The 26,554-nt window shown below is 41.3% G+C and overlaps 1 protein-coding gene and 1 long non-coding RNA gene across 3 annotated transcripts; one reads left to right on the top strand and one right to left on the bottom strand.

Annotated features, from left to right (window-relative positions):
- The first annotated feature begins 2,953 nt into the window (after positions 1-2,953).
- On the top strand, positions 2,954-26,453 carry MAML1 (mastermind like transcriptional coactivator 1). 2 transcript variants are annotated; one of them, XM_083591961.1, is made up of 5 exons: positions 2,954-3,837; positions 15,379-16,773; positions 18,879-19,142; positions 20,926-21,037; positions 22,415-26,453. In XM_083591961.1, the coding sequence occupies exons 1-5, from the start codon at positions 3,412-3,414 to the stop codon at positions 23,392-23,394; spliced, it is 3,177 nt and encodes a 1,058-aa protein (XP_083448087.1). In that variant the 5' UTR covers positions 2,954-3,411; the 3' UTR covers positions 23,395-26,453. The 2 variants fall into 2 exon arrangements, with proteins under 2 accessions (XP_083448087.1, XP_083448086.1); XM_083591960.1 differs by having other exon boundaries at positions 15,376-16,773.
- Positions 12,753-19,537, bottom strand: LOC310752225. Its single transcript, XR_014542875.1, has 2 exons — positions 18,712-19,537; positions 12,753-18,544 (listed from the first exon to the last, which is right to left on the bottom strand). It is a non-coding gene; the product is annotated as an uncharacterized lncRNA (long non-coding RNA).
- Positions 26,454-26,554: the final 101 nt, after the last annotated feature.

Here is a 26,554-nt window from a genome sequence, read left to right as displayed (position 1 = left end):
ACGAGGACCCATAAGGAAATCGGTAATTTTAGTTTGTGCGGATAAGGTCTTCTTCTGTGTTAATTGTATCGATGATTTGGTAACATTAACAGGCAGGAAGGGCTTTGCCGGGAAGGAAGAATTAGGCAAAGTTGGTGAGGTCGGATGCTGTTCATTGAGGTGAGTAGTAACAAGTCTTTGATGGGCTACACTAGTAGATCCGTCAGAATTATCAGTCTTAGCCAGGGTAGCGCTAAGAGGTGTTCCAGCCATCACTTGTAGTTGCTGCGCAGATGGAGAGGAATTATCACGCAGATGTGTTAAAGGACATGAACGTGAGGATGGTGCATGCATAGTCATTTCCTGGTGATCTTCAGGCAGGGTAGATTCTAGCTCAGGCATTGAGGCAAAGGAGTCATCAACTTCCATATTTTGATTGGGCATAAGATCTAAGACGGGAGTATTGAGTTTATCAACTTCCTCCACGGTAGGATGGTGCTGTTGGTCAACAGGTGACTGCTGATTCAGATCAGTAGGGGGTAACAAGGTAACAGGTTGAGAAATTATCAGGGCATTTGATGGAGACGCCATGTGGGACGTGGAGCGCCTGCTCTCCTCTCTCATCGGTATAGAGGGGTCCCCTTGCGATAGAAGTCTTTGTTTGAGTAGATCCAATCTATCGAGAATAGCCTGCTGTTCTTCTGAAGGGAGTTTTCCATAAGAGGAGATAAGATTTCTCTCTTCAGGGATATTCCAATCTCCGCTTGCAATTGGATCATTCCTCAACGTAACTAGATGGGCACTTGGGGTCGCAGGTGGAACAGGGGATACCCGGCTAGGTGTTTTTCCCGTTATTATAGGAACAGAAGAAGGAAACGAGCGTTCATTGTCAGTTAAGATGTTGGCAAAAAGAGGTTTAACACTCGTGTCCTTAAAGACTCTAGTTGTTACAATCTCCCAGGGTGCCAGCCGATCTTTTTGTCTTGCAAGAAGATGTGGGATCCTTGCAGACTGGAAGGAGAGCATAAATTTCCTTGGCCAGGGCGTGGCATTTAGGGGTGCTACAGATATAAGATCTATCTGGAAAAAAGGAATATTTAACAAATCACGAAGGTACCCTTTAGCCGTCCTCAGGTTATTCCACCTAAGACTGGGGGCGTCACGGGAAAAAATGGATAAACATATTTTGTTAGGTTGAAAAATCAAAGATTGCTTATTCCTTTGGAGCAGTGGCAGCCTGCATCTTAGGCCCTTAGGGAGAGATTTCTGATCAAGTTGTCTCTTTAAGGCACTTACAAGCTGCACTGGAGATTGATGCAAATTAGATAGCTCAGTTGAGGAAGGTAGGTGAGCCAGAAGGGCCCGTGAAAGTTTGTTCAATGACAAAGAAATCCCCTCCAATTCCTTGAAAATGAAGCTTAAAGTCCTGATTACCAGTTGTATTTGATCAGGTACTAAATCATGGGCAGTTTGCCCTAATGCTTCCCGTTTCAGTGACGGAGGGGTAATTAAGGTGTCAGGGAGGAGGGCTTCCCTATGGCTTCCATCCCCCGCTGAATCAGCTAGCTTTTCCAACTCTCCTTGATCATACAGAGGCCAGAAGCGGTTGTATGTTTCGACCGCAGAAACAATTACTTGCTCCGTTTTGCTGTTATTGTTAGTAGATGGTGGGAGAGATTCAAGCTTTGACTGCTTTGCTCTTGGAGGTGAACAACCTTTCTCAGCAGATCTTGGTCGCTTGCCATGACCCATTTGTCGCTGTCTCACTGACTACGGAGGTTCAAAGTAGAGGTAAACGGAGACAAAAGAGAACTTATCTTTTATGGCCGCAACTCCTCTGCTACTCCTCCTCCACTGCTCAGCATAACCCAATCTTCAAGGCGGCGTTACTAATCAGCAGAAGGTTTGAATATCCTTGTTGATACGTATTGGCCAACCATAGAAGTAAAACGATTAAAACTTCTAACAGAGGTAAAATGATTTAAAAGTCAATTAAAAACAGCTAAAAAGACGGCTGTAAAAGGCTATAAAAGGCTATAAAAGGTTTGTAATCCGGAGGGTTCATGAAGGAGAAGTTGTTACAGCCGCCATCTTCCGTGGTGAGAATGGGTGATTGGCTGATAGGTGTGGTAAAAACCTGTTGTCTGCTTCATAAAAGAAGTCAGAAGTTCTTGTTTGTTTGCTTCTGTGACTAGAGCTTCCAAATTTCCAGAGCCTACAAAAGAAATGTTTTTGCTGCTAGCAGCTGTGTTTTCATTCCTGTGTTGAACCACTATATTGCCCAATTAATGAAGTATTTAGACAGTAAAACTATCAGACCCATACAGCTGCACAAAAGTATTTAATCTTTGGATTGGGGCCTTGCCCTTCTTCACGGCAGGGAGCGAAAGAAGTATCAGTTGCTGCGCGTGGTTTTCCCACACAGGCATCCAATGGGCTGTGCTGGACTTGATGGGCCACTGGGCTGATCCAGCAGGATTCTTATGTTCTCAAGAATAAGGGGGGGGGGGAGTTGATTAAATTGTCGTGTCCTGCTGTATCGACAGAGGCATAAAGCCTACAGATTTTGTGTGCTGCTTTTGCTATGCATCAAAAGCCTCAACCCTAAAATGGTAGGCATTTTGCTTTAAATAAATTGTGGGCGAGAATTCTACATCTTTAATCTTGACCTTAAGCTTTGTATAATACTCCTTTAAGTCACGAGTTGTTGTTTCTATTTTTCAGGCCAAGTCATTCACTAAGTCACTCAAGTACTTCACCATCTCTCCCTTCCTTGGTTGGCGGAGCGGCCGCGAAGTTTCAGCCTCCATCACCTTTTAATCACACCTAAAGCCCCGCCCTTTACCCACTTCCGGAAAGGGCGGGTGGCGTGGGTGAGGGGAAAAGAAGAGATCAGAGGCGGAGGGGAGGGGGAAGGGAGCTCTGCCTCGTCTTTCCACCCACCCACCCCTCTTCCGATCTCGCGTCCGATAGGCTTGCCCTGCTGTCTGTTAAATCCCGTGAGCAATGAGTGCGGGGCCGTGACGTCAGGCACCACATAGGAAACTCCTCCGCCTTCTTCGCTGGGGCTGGCTCTCGGCGGGGGAGGGGAGGGAGGAAAAGGGGTGAAACAATTTCAAGATGGCGGCGACTGAGGCGCGGATAACAATGGAAAGCGGGAGGCTTGGGTGGCTCCGGGCCTGAGCTGGGGTCGGGGCAGGAGTGAGGGAAAGTCGGCGGCGCGTCGCCAGGCTCCCGGCAGGAGGCGGGGCGGCCCCGGCCTGTAAAGGGTGGCGGCAGCGGCAGCAGCGAAGGAGGAGGAGAAGGACGACGACGACGACTACAGGGGAAGAGAGCCGAGGCTGTGAGGGCTGCCCGGTGTCTCTGGCCGCCAGCCATGGCGGAGTGAAGCGGCCGCCTGGTCTCTCGCGTTGCCTTTCTCGCCCTCGGCTCATGGTCCTGCCCCCCTGCCCCATGGCGGAGTTCGTGGTTCCGCGACACAGCGCGGTGATGGAGCGGCTCCGCCGGCGGATCGAGCTGTGCCGGCGGCATCACAGCGCCTGCGAGTCCCGCTACCAGGCCGTGTCCCCGGAGCGGCTGGAGCTGGAGCGCCAGCAGACCTTCGCCCTCCACCAGCGCTGCTTGCAGGCCAAGGCCAAGCGGGCCGGGAAGCACCGCCAGCCGCCTCTGCCTCCCCCGGCAGCCGCTCCGCCGGCCGCCCCGTCCCAGCCGCCTCCCCCTGCTCCGGCCCCGGGCTCCGGGGGCTCCTCTGCCTCTACCTCCGCTCCTCCCGACAGGCCTGGAGTCAACGGCCTGGATGCCGACACCGCGGGCGGTGAGCAGCAGCATCAGCACGGCCGGAGCAGCGCCCTCATCGCGGTAAGGTCCCAGCTGGCGGGCCCCGGGGTTGGTTGGGGCTTTGCCGGGGGGAATCTGCGCCACCCCTTGAAAAGGACCTGTAGGGCCGTGAAGGCTGAGGCCGGTGGTCAGAAAGGAGTCGTAGCTTGGAGTGAACTTTCCTTTAATGAGGCTGGAGAGGTTTGAGGCCTCCCTCAGAGCTCGAGTTCCTCATATTGGGAACAAGATAAGAGGATGTTTGTTTCCACCTCTCCTCGGGCCGCTCCAGCTGTGCATGAAAGAGAAACTTGATTGTTTGCTCTCCTGATTCCATCTACCCCATTCCCCGGAATATATATAAATATATATAGTCTCTTCTCTTCCAGCTTATTAAGGCAGCGTACATATGTAAATAGTCATTAACGAAAAAGCGGGGATCTCTAGCAAAGTATGTAGGAAAAGTAAGAAATGGTAGGCTTCCAGTTCTGTTCTGAGCAAAATAAAGGGTAATGCGATTCTTTACTTCCTTTAGCGTTGCTATATCTTGGCTTTACAGCGAAATGTGGCATGAGAATGATCCATCCAGGCAGGCAGGCAAGTTTGTGAAATGTTCTTGAAGCTCTGCTCATGCCCAGTGTAACAAGCCTGTGCAGATAGTTGTTTGGCAGGAAAAATAAGGACTGTATTTCTCCCTTTTATATATGTATTGTTTTTTATTCCAAGGATCTTAGAGTGGTTCACATGGGAGACACTGTTTTTATTTTCACAGCAACATTGTCTGATAGGTTACTGTATGTGAGCAACTGGCCTAGTCCCTGCCATACTGGCTATGTAACAGAGGGGGAGCTTCAGTATGAAGAGTTTTTAAATGGGGGTTTAGGGACCAACTTGGAGACTGGTATGGAATGTCTGCATACACAGAAATTGAGAATTTTACTCCATATACTGGAGCCTGCTTGTTCTGGTTTTCTAAGCATATTGGTCCAGTGACTCAATCCACCACATCATGTGTATGAGTTGGTGGAAAATGAAGAAGACTGCTTATGACTTTTCCTGCTGTGGGTTTAAAGATGTAAAGATAATACCTGTCTTCCCTGTAAAAGGGTAGGTTTTGCTAACTTTCCCTATAGAATCAGGTCAGTGTTTTGGGACTGAAGCAAGGTGTAGAAAAATCACACAAAGTTAGATGGTGTGTTAAGAAAGCCACAAATAAGAAACAGTAAAGCTGTTGTGAGTAATCCCAAACAGCTGTAGGTGACTATGTTTCATGTTCACTTTGAGATGATGCCTTTGAGTTTGGGTTTGCTCGCCTTTGATCCAGTGTTAGAAACTTAGATATATAAGCTAGGTGCCAAATGGTTCCTTAAACCAGGGCTACATTTGCCAAAACATAATGCCTAGTTGCCATTTTGGGGGTAGACTGCTCAAAAGTAATAATTTTCAATATGACTTTCTGGCTCCTGAAATTCATTCTGATTGTGCAGATAAAATATAGTAGATAGAATTGCTAGTGTGTAAAAACAGTCAAGATCCAAGGATGCCCAGGCATGCACTCCAGATGGTGGAGACATCAGGCGCCATCCTGGCACCCGGGCATCTTCACTTGGTCGCAAGTGGCCGTTAGCCAGGTGCAAAATGTGCCTGGTGCCTGGCAAATTTTGAACGCTGCTTTGATCACAACTGAAAAATAAAATGAAGCTGCAACTGTCTATTCAGCCTAGCACCAGTGCTTCAAGGTCTGAAGTAGAGGCCTTTCCTAGTATTAACTTCTGTGATTATTTCACCAGGATTTAAACCTGGGACTTTTAGACAGGCAAATCACTGTGCTGTGGCCTCTCCCAAATAAGTATCAAAATTTTGGACTCCTATTGGAATTGGAAGATATACTTTCTGACCGTAACTTTTGTGTTGAAATAGTGAAGTATAATTGCAGATACACTGGAGAGGTAGAATACTATAAATTTGTTGGGATTTTAGTTCTCCAAATTTTTCCTCATGTACCCTTACTTGTGTTTTATGTTATAGCTCTGTGAAAGGATGGGTAAAGACTCAGAAACATCACATAAGCATATTTTCATTGTCTTAAGTAAGGGTTGAATGTGTATTTCTAATAGATTCTTAGAATTTATTAATAAACATTGTAATCTGAGTTGCATTTTAGCAGCCTTGAAGAGAAGGACATGCTTTGGGGAAAGTTGTTTGCTTATGTTATTAGTTGTAGATAGCCCCTAAGTCAAAATAAGCAACCATATATCAGATTGTATCCAAAGGGCATATTTTTTCCAACGTTGCTCCTTTCTTTAGGTGTAATATTTTATCATTTAAATACCAAAACCAAATTAATTACAGCAGGAACAATATGGTTGGGGATTATCCAGTGAATCCCCACCCCCAATGTACAATACATTAATTTTCTAGCAAAGCACTGGACTTGGTTCCTCTTCTAGTTCTTTTCAAATAATCATCTAAGCTATCTCCCAAGTGCATTTGTACGAATGCATTAATAATAGAGCTGTAGCACTTTTTCATAAGCAAGGCCCATTAAATCCAGCATCCTCTCTTCAGTGTCCAAGCCTATGGGAAGCCTGCAGGCAGGATCTGAGTGCAGCAGAGAGCTCCCTACTTGTGAATCCCAGAAGCTGGTATTTATAGATATACTGCCTCTGACACTGAAACATGTTATTTTTTCCTACAAAATGTACATTTTAAAAACTGTGTGCCTTCATCCTTTAGGGTAGATAAAATGTTACTAATCTATGCTTCAGTTTTATCACCAGTGGCTATTGGCAAGTCTCCAGTGGGTAAGATTAAGTGGGAAGGAAGAAGTATTCTCTTTATTGGTCACTGAATATTTGGCTAGAAAAATTAAAGTAAAAATTAAAATCTCTCACATTCCTTGTAATATATTGCTATTTATTCTTGATACAAGAGATTGACATATCTAATCTTGAATTTCTTCTGTGCCTGAGCTCACAGTGATACTGAAAACAAAGAAAGTTAACTATTTTAGTAAAGTTAAAGTGAATTGCCAAGCTGTTTAGGTCAGTATGGTTAACAACACATCTGAAAGATGCATCCAAAATGATACTAATACCCTTAGTAAGCTAGGGAATGAGAAAAGGAACAAACCAGGTAACCCTTTCTATGACATTTTAGGTTGTGATCTTTGCATCTGGTAGAGTCAGGAGTTGCCTGCCCTATTAGTCATTTGTCTGTTTTAGAATTTGGCTGGACAGAGCTAGGACATAGTCAGAAGGATGGGTCACTTTAATCTTTTTCTGGCAGTGAGGTTGTAAGAAGGCCCTGTGATCTGACAATGTCTTAAATGGTATGTGTCCCAGATAGAAGGTTGTTCAAAACTTTGTAAGAAGAGCTTGGTAAATTCTTTGATACTTTAAACTTTATGTTGTATTTCAAAGTGTACACTTTAAAATACACACTTCAGAAAGGAAAATGGCTAAGAACATAAAACATAACTCTATACCTTTCTGTTTTATACATATTTTGCATTGTATCCAATGCTGTCAGTGCATGAACAGAACAGATTTCCACTCACACAACTGGAGCTCACTTCCCTCTTTTAACCCTGCAGTCCTCACACACGCTAAAAAACTGCTTTGTAGGTTTGGGAGACCGCCAGAAAACATTTAGGGGTGTGGAGTTGCAGTGGGTAGAAGAAGGTGATTCCTTGTTGCTCTAGTACAGGGGTGCCCAAACTTTTTTCAAAGCAGGAGAGCGGGCCAGATTTGACGAAGTGAACATGCATGAGGGCCGACCAAAGTTGTTGAGCTTTTTTTAGGATTATTGAAGTTGTTGAGTAGCAGTGTTGGGTTCCACCCTTTATTGTCAGAAAAGTAAGTGTTAAGCAGAGCAATTGAATCTTCCATAGAGTTAGAAGCGACCCTGAGGATCATCTAATTCCTGTACACTATGCCAATATTTCACTTACACCCTGTAGCCCTGATGCTGCCTTTCCAAAGCTGGGTAAGCAAGTTGCAAGTCTCTGGCAGGGTCCTATAGCCCTCACATCTCCTTCCCAAAGTTCAGTGCCTTGCTTACCCACAAAGACAGCACATCTGCATGAGGGCTGGGGGGGGGGCATCAAATATTGCTGAGGGCCACCAAAAAAGGCTTCGAGGGCCATGCATTGGACCACCCCGCTCTAGTATTTTCCCTTAAGCCTTTTGGTTTTGAATTTCCACATCACCTGATTATTTTCAGGTGTTGATGTCTATGCCAAAAGGAAAGCAAAAGGGTAAGAAAAGCCTGATTAGACCTCTTAATGACCTTCTAATGACTAACTGTTTTTAACATTGTGTTTTAATTGTTGTAAGTCGCCCTGAGATGTTAGGGTGAAGGGTGGATAATAACAACTTTATGCTTACTTTTGAACAGTTGGACCATACAGAATGTGACCATATAGTATGGGTTAAACTTCTAATTTTTAGATGATCTACAATCTATATTTTAACAGAAAAAAAGCACTTATACGGCTATAAGTACCATACAATCTGGTTATCCGCCCTTTCTGGTTTAGCAACAAGGAACTAATGTGCAAACTATATGCTTGATGGTATTTCTCACCATCAAGGTTTTTCTTTCAAACCAAACAATATTCTTAAGCACTGCTGGAAGTGATGTGGATGGATCTGCCCCTATTTTTGAGCAGTCAAACTCCAAATTGCTTTACCATTAAGTGTGGTAATGAGCAGAAGTTGGGGACATTTTATCAATGAATAAGATACCACCACAACTGAAAATTATGTCAAACCCTACATCCTTAGTTGCCTTTCCACAAATGGAATGGCTTCTTCTGTTCATGAAAGTGACATGAGTCCATCCACCTCCCATGCTGTTTCAGAGGATACGCCAGCCTTCTGGAAGAGATTTTACTGGGGCACAGGGAGTGCATGGGAAGAGGAAATTGGCGAATATCACCTTTCCCCACTTCTGGTAGTCAGGTAGTGGCAGTACCCCAGATGTGGACTTGCACTCATAGGAACTTAGAATCTAAGTCCCTCCCTTGTTTATGTTGAGGCAAGGAACAGATCCAGCAGAGGTTCCTTGCTGTGGGAAGAGAGAGGAGCAGCAATTGCAGTGATTCCTCATTGCCCCAGCATCTCTCATTAGCATTTCCCTTGCTTTTCTGGAGGCCCTCCCTCCCCACTCTGAAACAGCTTTTCAAGGCACACAAGTGGCTGCAAGCACCAGCAGAGCTCCAGTGAGCACATTAGGGTTGAACCCTATGGAAATTATGTTCTGTGTTTATTAAGATTGTGAGCACCTTTTAAAAATTTAGCCAGTATATATCCTTTCCTCGTACTACTGTTGGTACTGTCAACTTGCATCACTTGCAGGCAAGAGCTGTATGTTGTCAACAAGAACACTGTTTGCTTTTATTGCTTATTAGTGTACTGAAACATAAACAAGTTTTAATTAAAGTACTCTCGCAATGGCGATGATCCTGTTGTGTGTTCTGAAATTAGTGTTGTCCCTTTTACATGTAGGCACTTACCAACAAAATAGCGGTATCTACATGTTTCTGGGGTATTCTCTCGTCAGAGGTCTGTCATTGACCTTACTCACTTCTGTAGTTCAGGGAGCCATGGTTTGGTATACATAGGTGAACTTGGGACCCAGAAATTTTGCAGGCAGTCTCACTGCCCCAAGCAGTTGTATTCATCCTGATTGGGAGATTTTGTGATTGATTAGAGACAGGACAGTACTGATAACAGTTACATTGCCTGTAAGCCGTGTGATAGTTGCCTTCCAGGCATGCCTAAAATCTGCTTTGGCTGCCTGAAGTAATGCAAGGTGTGGAGTTGGAATGACTGCAGACCATTTTGTGGGATTACACACACAATTGCTTTCAGTGCTTGGATAGAAGTTTCTGCTAACAAGCTGATTAACTTGTTGCACAACAAGTTGAGGTAGGGTGTTGTTTACTGGTCTGTATGCTATTGGCAGTTTAATGCTGTCTTCTCACAAGTCTCATTTCATTTTACTGTAATGGTGTTTTCTGAGATATAAAGCACTCAGAGCAACTAGTAATGCTGTTCGACTTTGAAAGAGGTGGACAGGCTAGCGTTTTGTTTTACAAGTTACAGAAGTTCTGATATAGAAAAAAAGTTTCTACTGTAGCTGTGAATTAAAGTATTTTTCCGTCTATTAGATGACCCCATGTATAAGATGCCCCCTATTTTGGGGGACTCAGATTTAAGAAAATGGGGGGAGGTGGTCCAGAGTATAAGACACCACCTAATTTTTGACATTATTTTTAAGGGAAAAAACCTAGTCTTATACACGGAAAAATGCGGCACTTCACTAATAGCTTGAGCTCAGGAAAAAAGGCTCTATCATTAAAGTCCATTCAAATTTGTTTTTTCCTTCAGATAGGTCGTTGTGTGTTTGTGCATTGGGAACAAATTGTTAACATGATTCTGAATCTGCTTATATTTCAGTGCTGTTAACTGAAATAAGTAGAATATAGAAATAGGTATTTTAAAATATTTTATATTTACAATATTTTAGAAAACTGTTGATCTCTATTGTAGTTCAAATAACATTTGATCAGGGGAGATAATTTATATTGTGAACTGCTCTGAGACCCCTGCGTATAGGGTAGTATATAAATTCAATAAATAATAATAATAATTGTACTCTTGTAGGAAATAAAGGAATTATGAACACTGTTATTAGCAGATGAATACATTTTTATTGCTCTTCAGACAAATTGTCCAGTATTTCCCTTTTTATTCTGTTCAGAAAGCAGAGAATAGAATATTTTTTAGAAAGACTTATCAGGGTGTTGAGTATACACATATTGCTAGAACAATAATTTAATTAATTTTTAATTCAGTGTAATTGTCTGGCATCAATTAAACTGATCAACAGGATGTAGTATCTCGGCAGATAGTATTAAATTATTTTCCAGTTGTTTCCTCTCCTTTGAATTTTCATCTTAGAACAGGTTTTTCTCGCCTTGACATACTTTGGTGGAGCTGCTATCTGACTCACTTGCCAAACTGTTGTAAACTGCTCTTTGGAGAGAGCTGTACACGGTAGTGTAGATTTTGCCCATTTTTTGTAAACTGCCAAATACATGATTCTTAAAGAATGGAATACAAAGTTCATGCATGTGCAAAGTCATAGAACACTATCGTGATGTTCACAGTATTTTGGTTAAACTGAGACTAATTAAGAGTGACGCACTGTTGCATTCTTTCTTTGTTTGTGTTAAGTTTACAGTGAAATAGTTTTGTAACACTGAAAAACAAATGAGAACCACAACAGTGTGGAGTGCTCCCATGTAGAGTACCAGGCAGCTATTTCTTTTCCCAGAATTCTCCTTTCTGCTGCTGACCCGTAGCATTTTGTAGCCACTGAGGACGCTCAGTCCTTATTGTGTGTTTTTGGAGAGTATTTTTGGCTCCCTTAGGGGGGTCCCCTCAAGTAAGCTGATAGCACCCTCTTGTGGGTGAATGGTATATTTTTTTGCTGCATACAGATCAGCCCTAGAGAATGAGTTTGTTACTAGTAGTATAAGATTTATTTATTATTATACAGTAGCTCATTCTTAAGTGAAATTATTGCAGGTGAGTTCACTCTATACTTGTAGCTGTATGATTTGAAATAGAATTCCTTTCAAGAGTTATAGTGAAGGGGAAACTTGGCAAGTACAGTTTCTTTTATTACTACCGTACTATGATGTTTAAATCAGGCTTATACAAGCCACAAAGCTAAATGTGGACATGTTTGGCAGTGTGCCAGGAGCATCAAGTTCTTGTTTTTGGCTGTCTGACAGAGACTGCAGTATAGTGGGATTGGTGAGCACCTGGCAGGTGACAAGTTGTGAAGGTCTGAAAAGTTAGTAAAGTGGCACAAAAATCCCAGCTCACAAAAGCAGCCACTAGAACTAGAGTGAATATACAATTGTTTTTGCAAGTAAGCAGGAAAATGCACCATCTGAACTGGCTTGAAAATCACAGTTAAGACGTTTGACCTAAGATGCTTCCTCAAAGCCACTTAACACAAGATGGTTTTCACATCTAGATGGCAGTATCAGGTAGGAACAGTAAAGTATAAGTTGTGACAAGGGCACATGTACCTGTTTTTTCTACATATGGGCACATGTAGAAGCTTTGTAAGCTTTTTGCACCTAGCAAAACAGATAATATGCATTTGTCCCAATGTTAAAGTGCAATATTACTTCATTGCGCTAAAGTGATATTCTAGTAGAAAAATGATTTTGTATAACATGTCCCTTTAGATCAATGGTTGCATTTCAAATTAGTGCAGGCTGCTCACAAAAAACTTATATCAGTACAAATCTCCAATATTTCACTGACTCACTGTAGTTTTGTATAACCACAAAAAAGGAAGGCTCTTTACAACGCAGAGTTAGAAAAATGGATGAAGTTGCCTCCGTCTTAAATATTGACAGACTTTGCTTCTTTTTTAGAGGACTCTGATGATAGGACTTTGCCCCTACTACTTACACACAGGCTATACTTTAAAATAGTTTTTATCTTCTTAGGGCAGGTTTACTTAGGATAGGCAGAGGTTTTTATTTTCTCTTCTAATATGTATACAGTACAGCATTTTTCTACAGTATTTTGTGTGCTAAAGCTCTTTAGCAGCATGTAGATTGTATCCAATGCTGCTGTTCTGCTCACCCAGCAGACCTGCACAGTGGAACTTTCCTCCTCTCCTTCCAGCCCCCCATGCCCCCTCAAAATCTGCCCCAGAAGGTTGGAGCACCCTCCAGATCAGATTTTGGGAGCGCACAGTGAGAAGAGGGGGAAGTCTCATTGTGCAAGTGCAAATCCCCTTGCGCAGTGTTGAATGCAACTCGGACTGTATAGACTTAATATCTTCCAGAGGAGTAGCCATGTTAGCTTGCTGCAGAGAAAAGAACAGTCCTGCTACAGACTGAATTTGTGACCATTTAGCCTCACTGTTGTTTTTTTCTTAGTGTTTGTGTGTGTAGTGGGCAGTAGTCCACAAAAGCTTATAGCAGAAACAATCTGTTAATATATTAGATGTCACAACTCTTGTTCTTTTGCCAAGGTAAGATTGTAGTAGGTAAGATTCCATTACCTTAAAAATTGGTAGAAAATCTGATTTTGCAACTGATTCATGGGAGAAGAGATTACTTATTAATATTGTAGCTTGAGGATAGTACCAGAGAACAAATAACACATTGTGGACTTGAAGGGCTAAACAACTTGCTGTTTCCTTTAGTTACATCTAGAGGGCACTACAAAATAAGAAATTGCATCATAGCTCATGAACAGAGCATGGATCGTCAAATGCAATTGGTGTGGGAAGAAAATCTTCACTAGTAAATTTATCATCTTGTGCTATAGGAACATAGACCAGTTAGTTTGTAGTCAGATAAGACTAAGGAAGTGAAAATACATAGCAAAAGTTGATTTTACAAATTGTGTGGAGTAGGTCAGCAATGTGGTCTGCCTCCGAAAATCTAATAGTAACTGAAAGTAATGCATGTTTACGTGTTCTTATATGCGTTTCACTGAAAATACTGTTGCATGGGTTTGGAAAATTACAAGGTAGTAATATTTTATTGATGGGCAGGAGGGTCACCAAAATGCAAATAATATGATAATTGAAAATAAAGGAAGTTCAATATCTTCTTAGTTCTTATTTATTATGGTTGTATTCTGCCCTTGAACCCAAAGGTTCTCTCCAACTGAAGGTAGTTGACTTTAAATGGGGATAAATATTGATCCAGTGGAGGAATAAAACAATAACCAAAGGAAAAGGGGTAAAGGAGGACTGACATAGCATATAGGTGAAAATTGAATAAGAGTTTAATCAGTTAAACAACACTACTTGAAACGCTTGCCAAATTCCACTGAATTTCTCTGCATTCCCTGTTGTGCCACATAACTAGGCCTCTTATAGAGAATTTTAGAATGTCCTTAAAGCAATTCTTAAATATAGGCGTACATTGTGTTTTCCAGAACTGTACCACATCTTGTTTTGCTACTAATTATTGCTTGCATTCCACTAAATAGTAGGTTTTTTTAAAAAAAGTACCCACATTATAGGAATATGTTCCTGAATTAAGAAGTTTGAATGATAATTCTAGTTTTGGAAGCAAAGCTAAATTGGTTTTGCTACTTTTTCTAAATAGATTTAATGGTGTATCAATTCCAAAACATGCAGACAAGACTTGCTGGTGAAGTTCTACGGATTATTGGTTACATGCTGGAGATGCTAAAATGTCCACAAGGGGGTAAAATGGGGGGTCAATACCTAGGGAGTATGAAATTCAATTTCCTGCTGAATAAGCCAATTTCATTGGTCAATTGATGAGATTTGTGTTGAGTGCAAGCTTCCATTGCTGTTATATAATATTTCGCACTAAATACAGTCCTCTCAGGTTTGGGGCTACCTGAAATAAACTGGTATAAAATTACACCTTACCTCAGGAGGAAGGGTTGAATGTTTAAAGTCTAGTGCTTTCAGGAGTTCTGAGGTGAAAACCCAGTCTTTTGAGGTAGACAGAGCTGTAATTGCTTCTGTTAAGGTTTTTATATTTTTTGGAACACTAGTCTGCTGCAAATTTGTAATACTCCCCCCCCCCCCAATTATTATAATAAAATTTTGAAGAGGAATATTATCTACTCTGAATCATTTCTCTTCCTTTTTAAAGTTGGAAGTTAAAGTGTGGATTTGTAAATGCTTGCTTATTAGTCATAAAAACATAGGTTGGTTGAGTGGCGAATTTTCTGAGGAGCATAATGCAGCTTGATACTAGACTCTGGTGAGTAGCAATAGTAGCAATTATCCTCAGTCAACTTTTGTGTGTGTGTGTCAAACTGTATCACCTGTAGTTTGTTTGCTCTGTGGTGAGCTTTGTGCTGCCATGACCTGCTGTGCTGGTGAAGTGCTATTACAACTGTATATTCTACTGTAAAAGCCTGAGTAATTGTTTGAGTAGAAGGGCAAAGAGAGCCGTGAATTGTTGGACAGCTCTTGCATGGCTGCCTTGTGTTGCAATGCAGGCCAGCCCTGTGGGAGTTGCATGTACATGCTCTTTTGCAGCATTAGCCCTTTAGAGTTAACAGGTACATTGTTTGTAAATTCTAAAAACATTTATGTATAATTATTTTATTTTATTATATGGGGCTTCCAGTGCTCTCCCATCCAAGGGATTGATCAGGTCTAAAGCTGCTTCAGCATTTCTGTAACCTCAGATGCTTTCAGACTTTTCACTGAGTTCCCAGGTTATACTTCATAATGGTGTTGGAGGCTGAGCCCAGGCAAACAAAGCATTGTCAGGGGGATGTGGGGGAAAGATATCCAAGGTTGCCTTAGGTGTTACCTTGAAAGATGCAAGTCTTGTTGCATTTTTGTAACTCCAAAGCAAACAGGTTTTTAAATCACATGGTTTTAAGTAGTTAAAGAAAAGGGGATTTTATTTCCCTACAATTTTTCAACTGCAGTGAAAACGATGATGCTTGGTAGCTAAAAGAATGATTTCTAGACTAAAAAACCCAAATGGCACTTGGTGTGAGGTATAAAACTAATTTAGAACTGTCTCTCTTTCAGCAGCTTCATGAAACAGTCAAAAGGAAACTTGATAGTTCCGTTTCACCGCAGAATGGCGACCAGCAGAATGGCTATGGGGACATGTTTTCTGTTCCCAAGAAATTGCGTCATGATGATGGTCTTGTTGGATTGAGTGGCTCTTCTAATGGAATCCCTCCTGCATCACCTCTGCACCAGCTTGACAGCAAATCTTCTGGTGGAGACACCTTACAGCTTAATGGAAAACATTCCATGGGTCTAGATGGCATCAACAAAAAGTGTCTGCCAGACTCGAACCTTCAGCTGAATGGAAACAGTGATGCTGATGACCCCTTTGCTATGGTTATTAACAAGGAGCTTAAACAAGAACCAGATGACCTTCCTTGTATGATTACGGGACCAGGAAGTTCAATATCTCAGAATAATTTGATGTCTGATCTTAACCTTAATGAGCAAGAGTGGAAGGAGCTCATTGATGAACTTAACAGATCCGTGCCTGATGAGGATATGAAAGATCTATTTACAGAAGACTTTGAGGAAAAGAAGGATGTTGATGCTTCAAATTCAGCTGCACAAACTCCATTACCACAGGACATCATTATCAAGACTGAATTTTCCCCAGCAGACTTTGAACAAGAGCAGATGGGATCCCCACAAGTCAGATCTACTTCTGCTGGCACAACGTTCATTGGTACCTCTTCTGTTAGTGCTGCTTCTCCATCAGTTAGTAATTCTCAAACTATGGTTCAGCCTTCCAGTCAGTCAGTAGCTGAAAATTCCAACCAGTCCATGATGCAGCAATCAAGCCAGTCTCAGAATATTCAGAGGCCTCTTCCTAGTTCATTGTTATCTGGTCAAAATACAGGGGGTGCCAAAGAGATGTCATCTGCTAAACAGCTTCAACAGATAGCTGCTAAGCAGAAGAGAGATCAGCTGTTGCAGAACCAACAGCAAGTCCATCAACCCAACCAGATTCCTAGCTGGCAGCAGTCTGGACCTTCACACAGTCCATTAGCTGTTTCATACACTATGGAAAATCCCACTAGCCCTTCAGTTTACCAACAGGACTTCAATAACCAGAAACTCATGATGTCTAGTATGCCAAACAAGAGTTCTCCAAGGGCTGGAGTTAATTATCATGGTGGAAATATGTTAAGCCATCAGCCAAACAGCTTAAACCAGAACTCTGTATCTAGTCAAAACTCTGTGCTAGACTATGGGAATACGAAACCTCTTTCACATTACAAAGAATGCGGTCAAGGAGTTACAGTATCTGGACAGAACAAGTCTCCAATGTTGGCATACATGCAGCAGCGTCAGCAACCCACTCTGCCTCATATGAGCGATGAGCAGAATGGGATGTTTGTAATGAAGAAGTCTGGAAATACTGCTTATAGACCTCTAGGGCCACACAGCCAGGTAAGTGTTTGAAGTAGAAGGTTTGGTAATAGTAAATGAGGAGGGCTGAATAAGTAGAGCAGCCATGCAAAGTAGTTCCATTGTAAGGTGCATATTTTAGAGCTTAATGTAAAATAGTACAATGGACATGACAAATAGCAACAGTCTTAATTGAGAAAGAAACATACTGTTTCGCATATTCTCTGAAAAGATAAATGCCTTGATAATATACTATTTCTGTTCCAAAATAGTCACTGCAATGATCTTTATAAACAGGGGTACAGTTCTTCAAGATCTGATAAATAGGATCTAATTAAATTTTAGGAGATCTTTTTATTGCTCTGATTATTTTGTTTGAATAAGTATGACTAGGATTGAAGTTTCTTATGTGATATTACTAGTTACTCTGAAGACTGGAGAAGGGACCCTCATAAGAATATTAGGGGAAGTGTGGTTTTGTTTTATGCAGTCTTAAGATGAGGACTAGACCATGTGAAAAATGAACATAAGATTTTAGCTGCAGTTCATTCATTTTCAGCTTTGTATTCTTGTTATAAAAAAGCATGCCTAGACACTCCATTGCGGCGGTGCCCATAACCTAGGTTTAAGATGCCATTTAGCTCTTAGCGTTCATATCTCAGTTTCTAACGCTGCATATAGGGCTTTATTAGTCTTCGTTTCCTTGAAATCATCCAAGGGTAAAGATTGAACCTCACACAGCATATTTATGGGAACATAGAGCCAGAAAAAACATGCCTCTTAATGAAGATGGATAACTGTTTTGACCAGTGAGGAGATACATTCTATCTCTGGTGTAAATTGTCTAAAAAGCCACCAGAAATTTGCTTAAAGAATGCTTCCACCTCCTTAATGAATAATATGACTGTTATTACAGTGCAATGTAAGTTATACTGCAAAAGTGGCTTACTTCAGGGGTACCAGATCACATATATTATAGTGGGTACTGTTAAACTGCATCAGAATGTTGGGTTTTCCCCCAGTGAGAGCGCAACCCATAGAGGAAATCAATATCTTTTCCTTATTATTGGAAAGTATGTGTGCTGTGTTTCTGTTCAGTGCTGTATTTAATGAATTCTCTTGGTTATAAATGCCCTTTGGGCTTCTTCTCACAATGAGGTTCCTTGAATCCTGTCACTGGATGGTTGCTGCCCCATGCGGCCATTTCATGGATCTTGGCTTACCACTCACTAGACATTAACAGACTCAGACTTCATTGTGTGGTTTTGTTTCAATATCCCTGTTAGTATGCACGATTGCTGCATCTTCAGAAGTGGCTTTTAATTTAATGAAGATTTTTATTAGACAGGCTTGCTGTACTTTCATTTATCTTCTTTGCTACATTGTAATAGTTGCTGAAAGCAGAACAGTAGTCACTTTTAAAGACTTTTTGAAAGGGTGATCTTTGTGCTGCTGCTGCTGCCACCACCGCAGTCCTCCTCTAGCCGTTGGGCTTGAAAAAGCCTAATTGCTAGGAGAGAGAAGAATGGGGGGGGGAGTGTATGTGTGTGCGCACGCACATACATGTGTTGTGTAAGATATGTGTTGTATGTGTGTTTGTGCAGTGTGTATGTAAGTCTGTGATGTGTGTTTGTGCAGTGAAAGCCACACCTATTTTTCTTTGGTAAGTGGCTCCCACAGGTGGTGAAGAGGGACTGTGACCTGTACTTCCTCACCCACTTCATAATGTATGGAAATATGCTTCTGTGGTCTGTCTGGTTTGTGCTTTTGCACAAAGGTGGCATCATAATAAGAGAGTGAATTTCAATCAAAACTCAGTGGCGTAGCGTGGGTTGTCAGCACCCGGGGCAAGGCAAGTAATTTGCGCCCCCTAACCCGTGGATTTGCGCCCCCTAACCCATGGATTTGCCCTAACCCCAGATGTTGCGCCCGGTGCGGCCCGCACCCCCTGCACCCCCCACGCTACGCCACTGTCAAAACTAAAAGTAAAATTCAATCAAAACTAAAATTACGTTGAGCATCACTTCTTGGCAGATAGCTATGAATATATGAGAAGTCCTCCATCAGAAGCAGAATCATAGATTTAATCCTGTGTTCCCAAATTGAATTCCAGGCTTTCCATCCAATTTATGTGTTTGCTTTTGTAGGATCAAAATCCTTCTGCTGGTGTTCCTCGCATTCCTGTTTCTGTTCCCGGCTCTGGTGTGAATGCACAGTCACCCAATGTTTCCATGGCAGGTAACCATGGCAATCCAGCCTATCTCAACAGCCAGCAGCAAGCAGCTGTAATGAAGCAGCAGCACCAAATGCTACTAGATCAGCAGAAACAGAGGGAACAGCAACAAAAACAACTGTTAATGGAACAACAGAAACAGTTTATAATGGGGCAGAGGCAACTAATTGCTGAACAGGTAGGGGACATCAGAATAAGTGTAACTTTTCCTTTTTGTATTTGTCTTATTATTTTGATGAACTCCTTCCTGTTACCTGATTATTGTATATTAAATAAGGTTTTGCTGATTGTATAAGAGCAGCTCAGTTCTGCCTGTTGATAATACTGAAGACTCTTCCTGCTCCACAAGCAAACAGACAAAAATGGAGGGGATTACAGTCACGTGTTACAGAGAAAAAGTCACATACCACCTTTCTCCTCTCACTGATATCTTTCATTAGCTCCTGACAAAGCACAGAGGTAAATATGAATTCTTATGCAACCAAAATGGTAACCCCTCCCCCGCACACACAGCAAACTTGAATGGATCTCCAAGGTTTGCAAAAAATGTAAAAAAAAATCGTTAGAAAGAAAGGATTGTAATAGCACCTCAAACTGGTTTACAAAAAGAATAAAACAATAAATATTAGTAAGCGCAGTTAAAAACAAGTATCCAAAACATTCAAAAATAAAATAAATAAACTAAAATGAAATTAAAACACTCAGCAGCTTCTACATGTCTGGATAAGCTTGCCTAAACAAAAAAGTATTTAGTAGCTCTACAAAGCACTTGGCAGGACCCGCCTATCAGCTGATTGTCAGGGCTTGATAAGCCTCTTGCAAAGTGCTTTGCAAAATCCATTGATGAGCAGATTGTCACATCTTGTGAAATGTTTTGAAAGGCAGTTTGTTGCAGTTTGATTTCAGACCTTATGGGAAAAAAATGTTCTCCTGATGACATTGTGACATCAAATAATGAGCCGGAGAGCAGTGCTGCCCACTTGTTAAATTATTCCTGTGAGAGGTGGGGGGAGATCTGGCCAGATTCTGTTCTCTAGCCCCCACAGTGCAGTGTAAAAATGGTTCTGGTATACTGTACTACCATATTTATTTAAAATGAAGGTACAGTGGAACCTTGGCTTGCGAATGTGATCCATGCGGGAGGCACGTTCGCAACTTGCAGCCCCGAGTCTGCGCACGCTCATGACATGATTTGGCGCTTCTACGCATGCGTGAAGCATGATTTAGTGCTTCTGCGCAAGCGCCAAAACCTGGAAGTAACCTGTTCCGGTACTTCCAGGTTTCAGCACGTCCGTAACCTGAAAAAGCGTAACCCGAAGCGTCTGTAACCCAAGGTACCACTGTACAGCAATGTATTGCTGGAATTCCAAAGGAATGTTTTCATTGTACTTGAACATGATGAATGAACCTCCTCAGGATTAAAATGTCACACTATTCTTCCCCTTGAATAAATTTATTTGAGAGGAGGCATTGCAATGTGGATGTTGAGTCCCTCAAAATACCGCATTTCCTTTACTTTGGAGCATGTTTACTAGAGAGGAACTACAGCACAAAAATCTGTGAAGAACTCCAGTGAAAGGCAAAATCTGTTATTCTACATTCCCTTCTGTTTTAGATAAAAAGGCTTAACTGTTCTCAAATTCTTCTAGGCAGTTTGCCTAGTGGAATGTCAGTTTATTATTGAGTGGAGCTCATTGTTTTATAGATATGACTCCCTTTCTAGCACCTTCTGTGATATATTCTGCTATGTTTTATTTTAGTGTATACATCAGCCTTGCTTTTCTTACATACTAAGCAGTAGCATTTTTTTCTTTAATTGTTTTTATGATGTTATTAACGTGATTGTAGACTGCTTGAGACAGCAATCAACCTATATACAACATTGCTGTTTACATTAAGGCATTGTTTATGACAAAGTTTAGGCTGTGTTTTCTTACAGTCTTGCATCTGCCCTGTTTTAGGAAAAGCAAAGGCATCATCAGGAACAACAGCAACAGCTCCAGAGGCATCTAACACGACCGCCCCCTCAATACCAAGATCAGACACAGAATCCATATCAACAACAGTTCACAGGTAAATAGGACTGTGGGAATGATTTGTGAAAGACTAGCTGGAAAGCAGGAGAGGTGTGTGCAGAAGCAAAGTGTCTTCAGCTTCTATGGATTTGGTCATTAGTTAACTTTAAAATGTTCTTTTACTGCCATAATTCATAATCTTATGCTCTGGATTTAAGTGCTTGGCCTTTTAAAACAAAAACAAAAAACTATTGCATCCATACAAGTTACAGAGGAATCACTTCTACTGTGAAGTGTGCAAATGATGGATTTAATTTTTTTCTCAGTACTGGTAGCACTGCTAAAGAGAAATGTAAGCTGATAATCTTCCTTACTTGCTACCTATCAATTTAATCAAGTATGTTAATTTTGGGAGGGCTCAGTACTAGGATAGTGGCAGATGAGACAAACTGGATTGGCATATTTTTGCATGTGGTGATGGTAATTTTCATGTTAGTGCATATTCACTGTGCATTTCCAACACAGATTGGCTAGCTTTTCAATATGTGCAAGTGACAGCTGTGAATGAGGACAGAGGTTTCCACATCAGTGGTTCATTTGAATTCACCCCCTGTATTGCAGAACTCATGCATTGTTTTCTTTTTCCTTGCCTTGTTAGGCGGTTAACAAGACTTGCATAGTGCTCCTGTTCTTACCTACAACCTCTTCCTCGCTATAGACTTTATAGCAGCACTAATGAAGTAGACACATATATAATGGTAGAGGTTGTCCTGGCCTCAGAGCTTCTTCATTCTCTAGTACAGCCAAAGTTGTGCTCCCAGTGTTCTAGTAATTTTGCCTAATTACTGTTATTGCAGCAGCTGAGAAAATAGCTGCTGTTGTGATTTTATCTATGTATCATCCAGTTTACAATTACACTGTCTTGTTTGGGCACATGCATGGTCAGGCGTGGCTTGGCTCATGTGTGAAGGAATGTGACGGTGTCAAGCAACCCTATGTTTGCATTAAATTTAAGTAGCCAGCTCAGATAGGTTTATTTGGAACAGTACATAGGTGGCAGTCGTGATTCTGCCCTTGCACCATAATGTTCTGTTTAATTAACAGTCCTTATTCCTGTTCTTAGCTGCTAGCTTTGTGATGTGTGAAATGGTGCCACCACCCAATTTTAGTGATTGCCCTCATCCCCCTGCAAATACCACCTTATTCAAGAGGACCCCCTAACTCTTAAGAGAGGTTTTTCATGGGGCTGCTGGGGGGGAGGTAGCAGTGGCAGGAAAGTCACCTTCTGCTGGCACTTCTCAAGGTTCAAGACAATGAGTCCTAAATACAGCTACAAAATGTTGCATGCTGCAGTATATGTATAATGTTGCACCTAAACTGAGGATATGTTCTGCTTAGTTTTTATAAATGTTGAAACTCTCGTTTTGTGTTATAGGCTCATCTCCAGCAATGGCAGGGGTAAATAATTTAGGCCAGTCTAACTCCAGTAGTCCACGCATGTTTTCTCAGACTCAGAATATGATCCAGATTGGCACAGGACACAGTTCTGTCTCCTCAAGCAGCAATCAGCAAGATCGAGGAGTAAATCAGTATCCTAGTTTGCAGAGCATTCAGCGAGGTACCTTGTACAACATGGCATCTGGTATGACACAGATGGTTCCACAGCATGCAAATCCAAGTGCCAATGGACAGCCACAAATACAAAGACAACCCAGTTTGGCACAGGGCACTGCTCTTCCTGCTGGATATGGACAGAGCACCCTAGGAACTGCCAGCATTTCTCAGCAGCACAGTAAAGGAGCACTGAATCCCAACCTATCCAAGCCACAAATGGCAAGGATGCCAACATCTATTGGGGTCCAAAATCAATCATGGCAGCATCAAGGTATGTCAAATATGAACAACCAGGCACAAGGGAATGGTGGTTTAGGGACATTTACTGCCAACTCCACTTTCCATATGCAGCAGACTCACCTAAAGTTGACCAATCAACAGTTTGCGCAAGGAATGCCTCAGGTAAGCCTCAACACCAGCAGGCCGATGACGTCCATGAACTCTGCTGTCTCTGGACAGATGTTGTCATCTATAAGTGCCCAGCAGAGGACAAACCCTCCTACCCAGCAGGCAGTCCCATCACAGCAGGTCTTGCCAGGCATGAATCAAGGTGTCCCAGATATGACTTCTTTCAGCCAGAATCAAAATCAGCAACTGCCTAACAGAGCCAATCTGCATTGTAGTCAAGGTTATCCGGTGAGGACACCCAGTCAGGAACTGCCCTTTGCCTACAGCAACCCGTCTGGTAGTAATGGACTGCCGAACTTAGCTGGGGATACAGATCTTATAGACACTTTGTTGAAAAACAGGACTTCAGAAGAATGGATGAATGACTTGGATGAGTTGTTAGGGAATCATTAAAAAGAGGTTTGGGGATTCCCCCCCCCCAAATCTTTTATTTTTAATTACAACTATCTTTGGACCAAATACCTGTGGAATTGAGAAAATTCACAGGCACTAGTGGGAATGTATTGGAGCTGCTCCCTTCTGGGTCTAACAGCATGAGAAGTATGCCCCAATTTGATAGGATATAACATTCTCATTTTTGTAGTGGGTCTGGAACACTGCTCATGGAAACAGTCCTGGTCAGTTTGGTGTGCATCCCAGCCAGCCCTTCAGAAGTTTCAATTTTAACAGTGTTTTTCAGTTGAAGGTTTAAATGCGAACCATGCTGTGGTGATTCACAAAGTAAGCCAGCAAGGAAGACTCAAAATACTCAGTGTTAAGGCAATCGTTTCTACAACTAGTACTTGACAGGTTTCTTGATTCTAACTTGACCTGCAAACTAGTGAAAGTTAACACTCTGCAACCTTTTTCTGAGGAAAGATTGTGCAACACTTTCTTTGCAAAATCTACTCTAGTTTGAGAAGTCGTTCTTCTAGTCTCTAGTGATACTTGGCAAGCAAGATATGAGAGTTCACAATAATAATAGCTGATGGCTTTCTGTGCTGAAGATCATTGAGTGTTAAAACTTGTCCAGCAGTAGGTTGCTAGAGCCCTAAACTGGGGACCTCATCCTTAAATAGCTTATGGCTTACTAAGCTAAGCAATTTGCACTCTGCTGTGGGGGAAGACTGAGCTCTTGGTTTTTTGATGATTTTTTTTTTAATCGGAGAATCAGCTTAAAATCAAGTGTGCACTTTTTCTATCTCCTTTTTAGCATCCATTAAATGAGAATGTTGGGTTGATCACAGCTTATTTCTTCTCTTGGATTCAGAGGGCATTTATAATTAGCAATCTTTTGTTGCCACACATAGGCTGTACCAACGAGAACAGGATCTGTTACTTTTGGTCAAGCAAGTGAAGGAAGTTTTGTGCCTTGGAAACTGTTACTAACCTGAAAAACTTTGCAATAATGGCACAGAGAGCCTGGGGAAGCGTAATACTTTATTAAAGGTTCTTCCATTGTGAGAGCCCCCATATTTTGGGGAAATTTTTTTTTTTGTGATTTAATCTCTTTAGAAATATGTAGACTAATCTCCAGTGAAGCAGATGCTGCTATTTCATCACGGTTCATGGAGACCCCTTCATACATATGTAGGGACGGTCCCATGCAGGGCAAGGAAAAGAGAGAATTGTTCTTAACAGGTTACCAAAAATTCTTCTACTTGCCAACAAACCACCTTTTGCCTTAAACTTTCGTTTATAAAGGTAATAAATTTGAAAGTTGTTTTAGATGCACAGATACCTCTGTTCCCTACTCTGGGTCTGGTTTTGTTCTTTAATGAACAGGACTGTTTACCTCCTTAATTCATCACACCTGTCACTGAGAATCAAAGAATTTTCTTCAGGCCTATTCAGGAGCATCTCTACACAAGAAAAGTGTGAAGATTTGAGTTTGGGATATTTTAGACAGGGAAACGGATAAGGGATACAACAGTTGAACCATAGGAAGGAAATATTTTACTGTATCTGCAGTGTTTTTCTCAGATGTGCACTTTGGAAAAAAAAATCCGCTTTAACACTACTTTTATTTAATCTTTTCCCAAATTACACATGGATATTAGTTCTGTTTTATATGCTTGCCACCCATGAGTAGTTATGTATGCCATGCTAAACAGATTTTTGTATTGTATCTTGATGGACTGTTGATGGGGGTTAAATTGTGGAAGCTGCATGTTGATGAATGGTTTTACTGCTGAATGTCCAAACTGAAGCAAATCTCATTATTTGTATATTTTTAAAACACCGTTTTCTAAGAGGCGGCTCATTTTAATGAATGAAACACTGGTATGGCTGATATTATAAGTAAATTAGATTAGAGTTAAATTTACTAATATTTTCGACAAGTCAGCGAGTGAGTGAAATTGTTTGTGAGCTCGGTTTATTAAAAAAAATTGCTCCAAAATGTCAAAATGTCTTTTAATCTCTGTAGATTTTTTTTGGCCTGGGAACACATGCAGGGGCAGGGAGAGGGGTTAGGTATGGAAATAATTGAACTTGGCTTATGAACAGTTTGGAAATTTTGCACCAGCGTGCCTTCCTTTTCTTATTGGAGGTGTTTGGCGCCTCATAGTTTTTTAATTGTCTGGGTTCTGCTGATTTTTTCCTCTCCCTCAGGCACACTGAAAAACAGCAGGTTTTAAGGAATTAAATAATACTAAATTCTAGTTGGATTTCCTAAATATAATTTAGGTCAAAAGAAAATGAAACCCCTTGTGTTTCTAATGCTGCAATCAGATTTTGATGTCCAATAAAATGCTAATGTCTTTTTCAGCTGTGGGCATACGTTGTTTAACTTTGTTCAGATACAGTTTTAAGCAGAATGGCCTAGAATATTTTTGGCAGTCAATTATGAGTATGGAGGCTGGGTGGGGAAGGGCTAAGTGCTGCCCTTCAGCCACTTGTAGCAGTTCATAAATGAATATGCACTTGAGCTTTGCATTTGCTGCAGCTTTAGAGCAATAAGATGTGGCTCCCCTGAGCTTTACCTAGCCTGCTGTCTCAGCTTTATTTATATACTGTGGTCATGGACAGGTGAAAAGGTGTTCAACATCCACTGCCTTCCAAACCCCCTACAACTGAATCGAAAAGGGTGCTCAGTTTTCTATACTACACATTTTTTGTGTGTAAATAAATGTTTACAGTTTTATATTAAAGATTGAATAAGAGTTAGATCTGAGTGTATATTTTTTACTTTTTATAGATTTTAAAACTATAATTCTTTAAATATATATATATAATATGTGCGTGTGTGTGTGTGTGTGTGTGTGTGTCGGGGGTGGTTATGATAAATTTTACATTTGTTTAAATGAACAGTTCAAATTTGATGCTAACCTTTTTTGTCATTGAAATGTATAAAGAGCCCATTAATCCATTTATTTTCTTTAACTACAATTACTGTGGCACACCAAAAAGAAATATTTCACTTCTGTTACGTCATTATAAAAAATAAATATTTTGCTAGTGTATTAAACAAATAGTCGTGTTTTCTGAAGCATCACCTGAACTACATATAGTTTAGCTTTGCTGTGGAGACTGATTGTAAAAATTCTCATTCCTTTTATCTGGCAGAAAACAA

The sequence above is a fragment of the Podarcis filfolensis genome, assembly GCF_964270895.1.
Source record: "Podarcis filfolensis genome assembly, chromosome: 2".
Taxonomy (NCBI): Eukaryota; Metazoa; Chordata; class Lepidosauria; order Squamata; family Lacertidae; genus Podarcis; species Podarcis filfolensis.
The sequence above is the reverse complement of the archived record's forward strand: the minus strand, read 5'-3'. Positions and strand labels throughout refer to the sequence as shown.

Bases quoted from the DNA above. Each gene is read 5' to 3' on its own strand.
- MAML1 (XM_083591960.1), top strand. From the start codon at position 3,412: ATGGTCCTGCCCCCCTGCCCCATGGCGGAGTTCGTGGTTCCGCGACAC. The intron at 3,838-15,375 runs GTAAGGTCCCAG...TCTCTCTTTCAG, and splicing joins GGAGCAGCGCCCTCATCGCG to CAGCTTCATGAAACAGTCAA. The intron at 19,143-20,925 runs GTAGGGGACATC...GCCCTGTTTTAG, and splicing joins GGCAACTAATTGCTGAACAG to GAAAAGCAAAGGCATCATCA.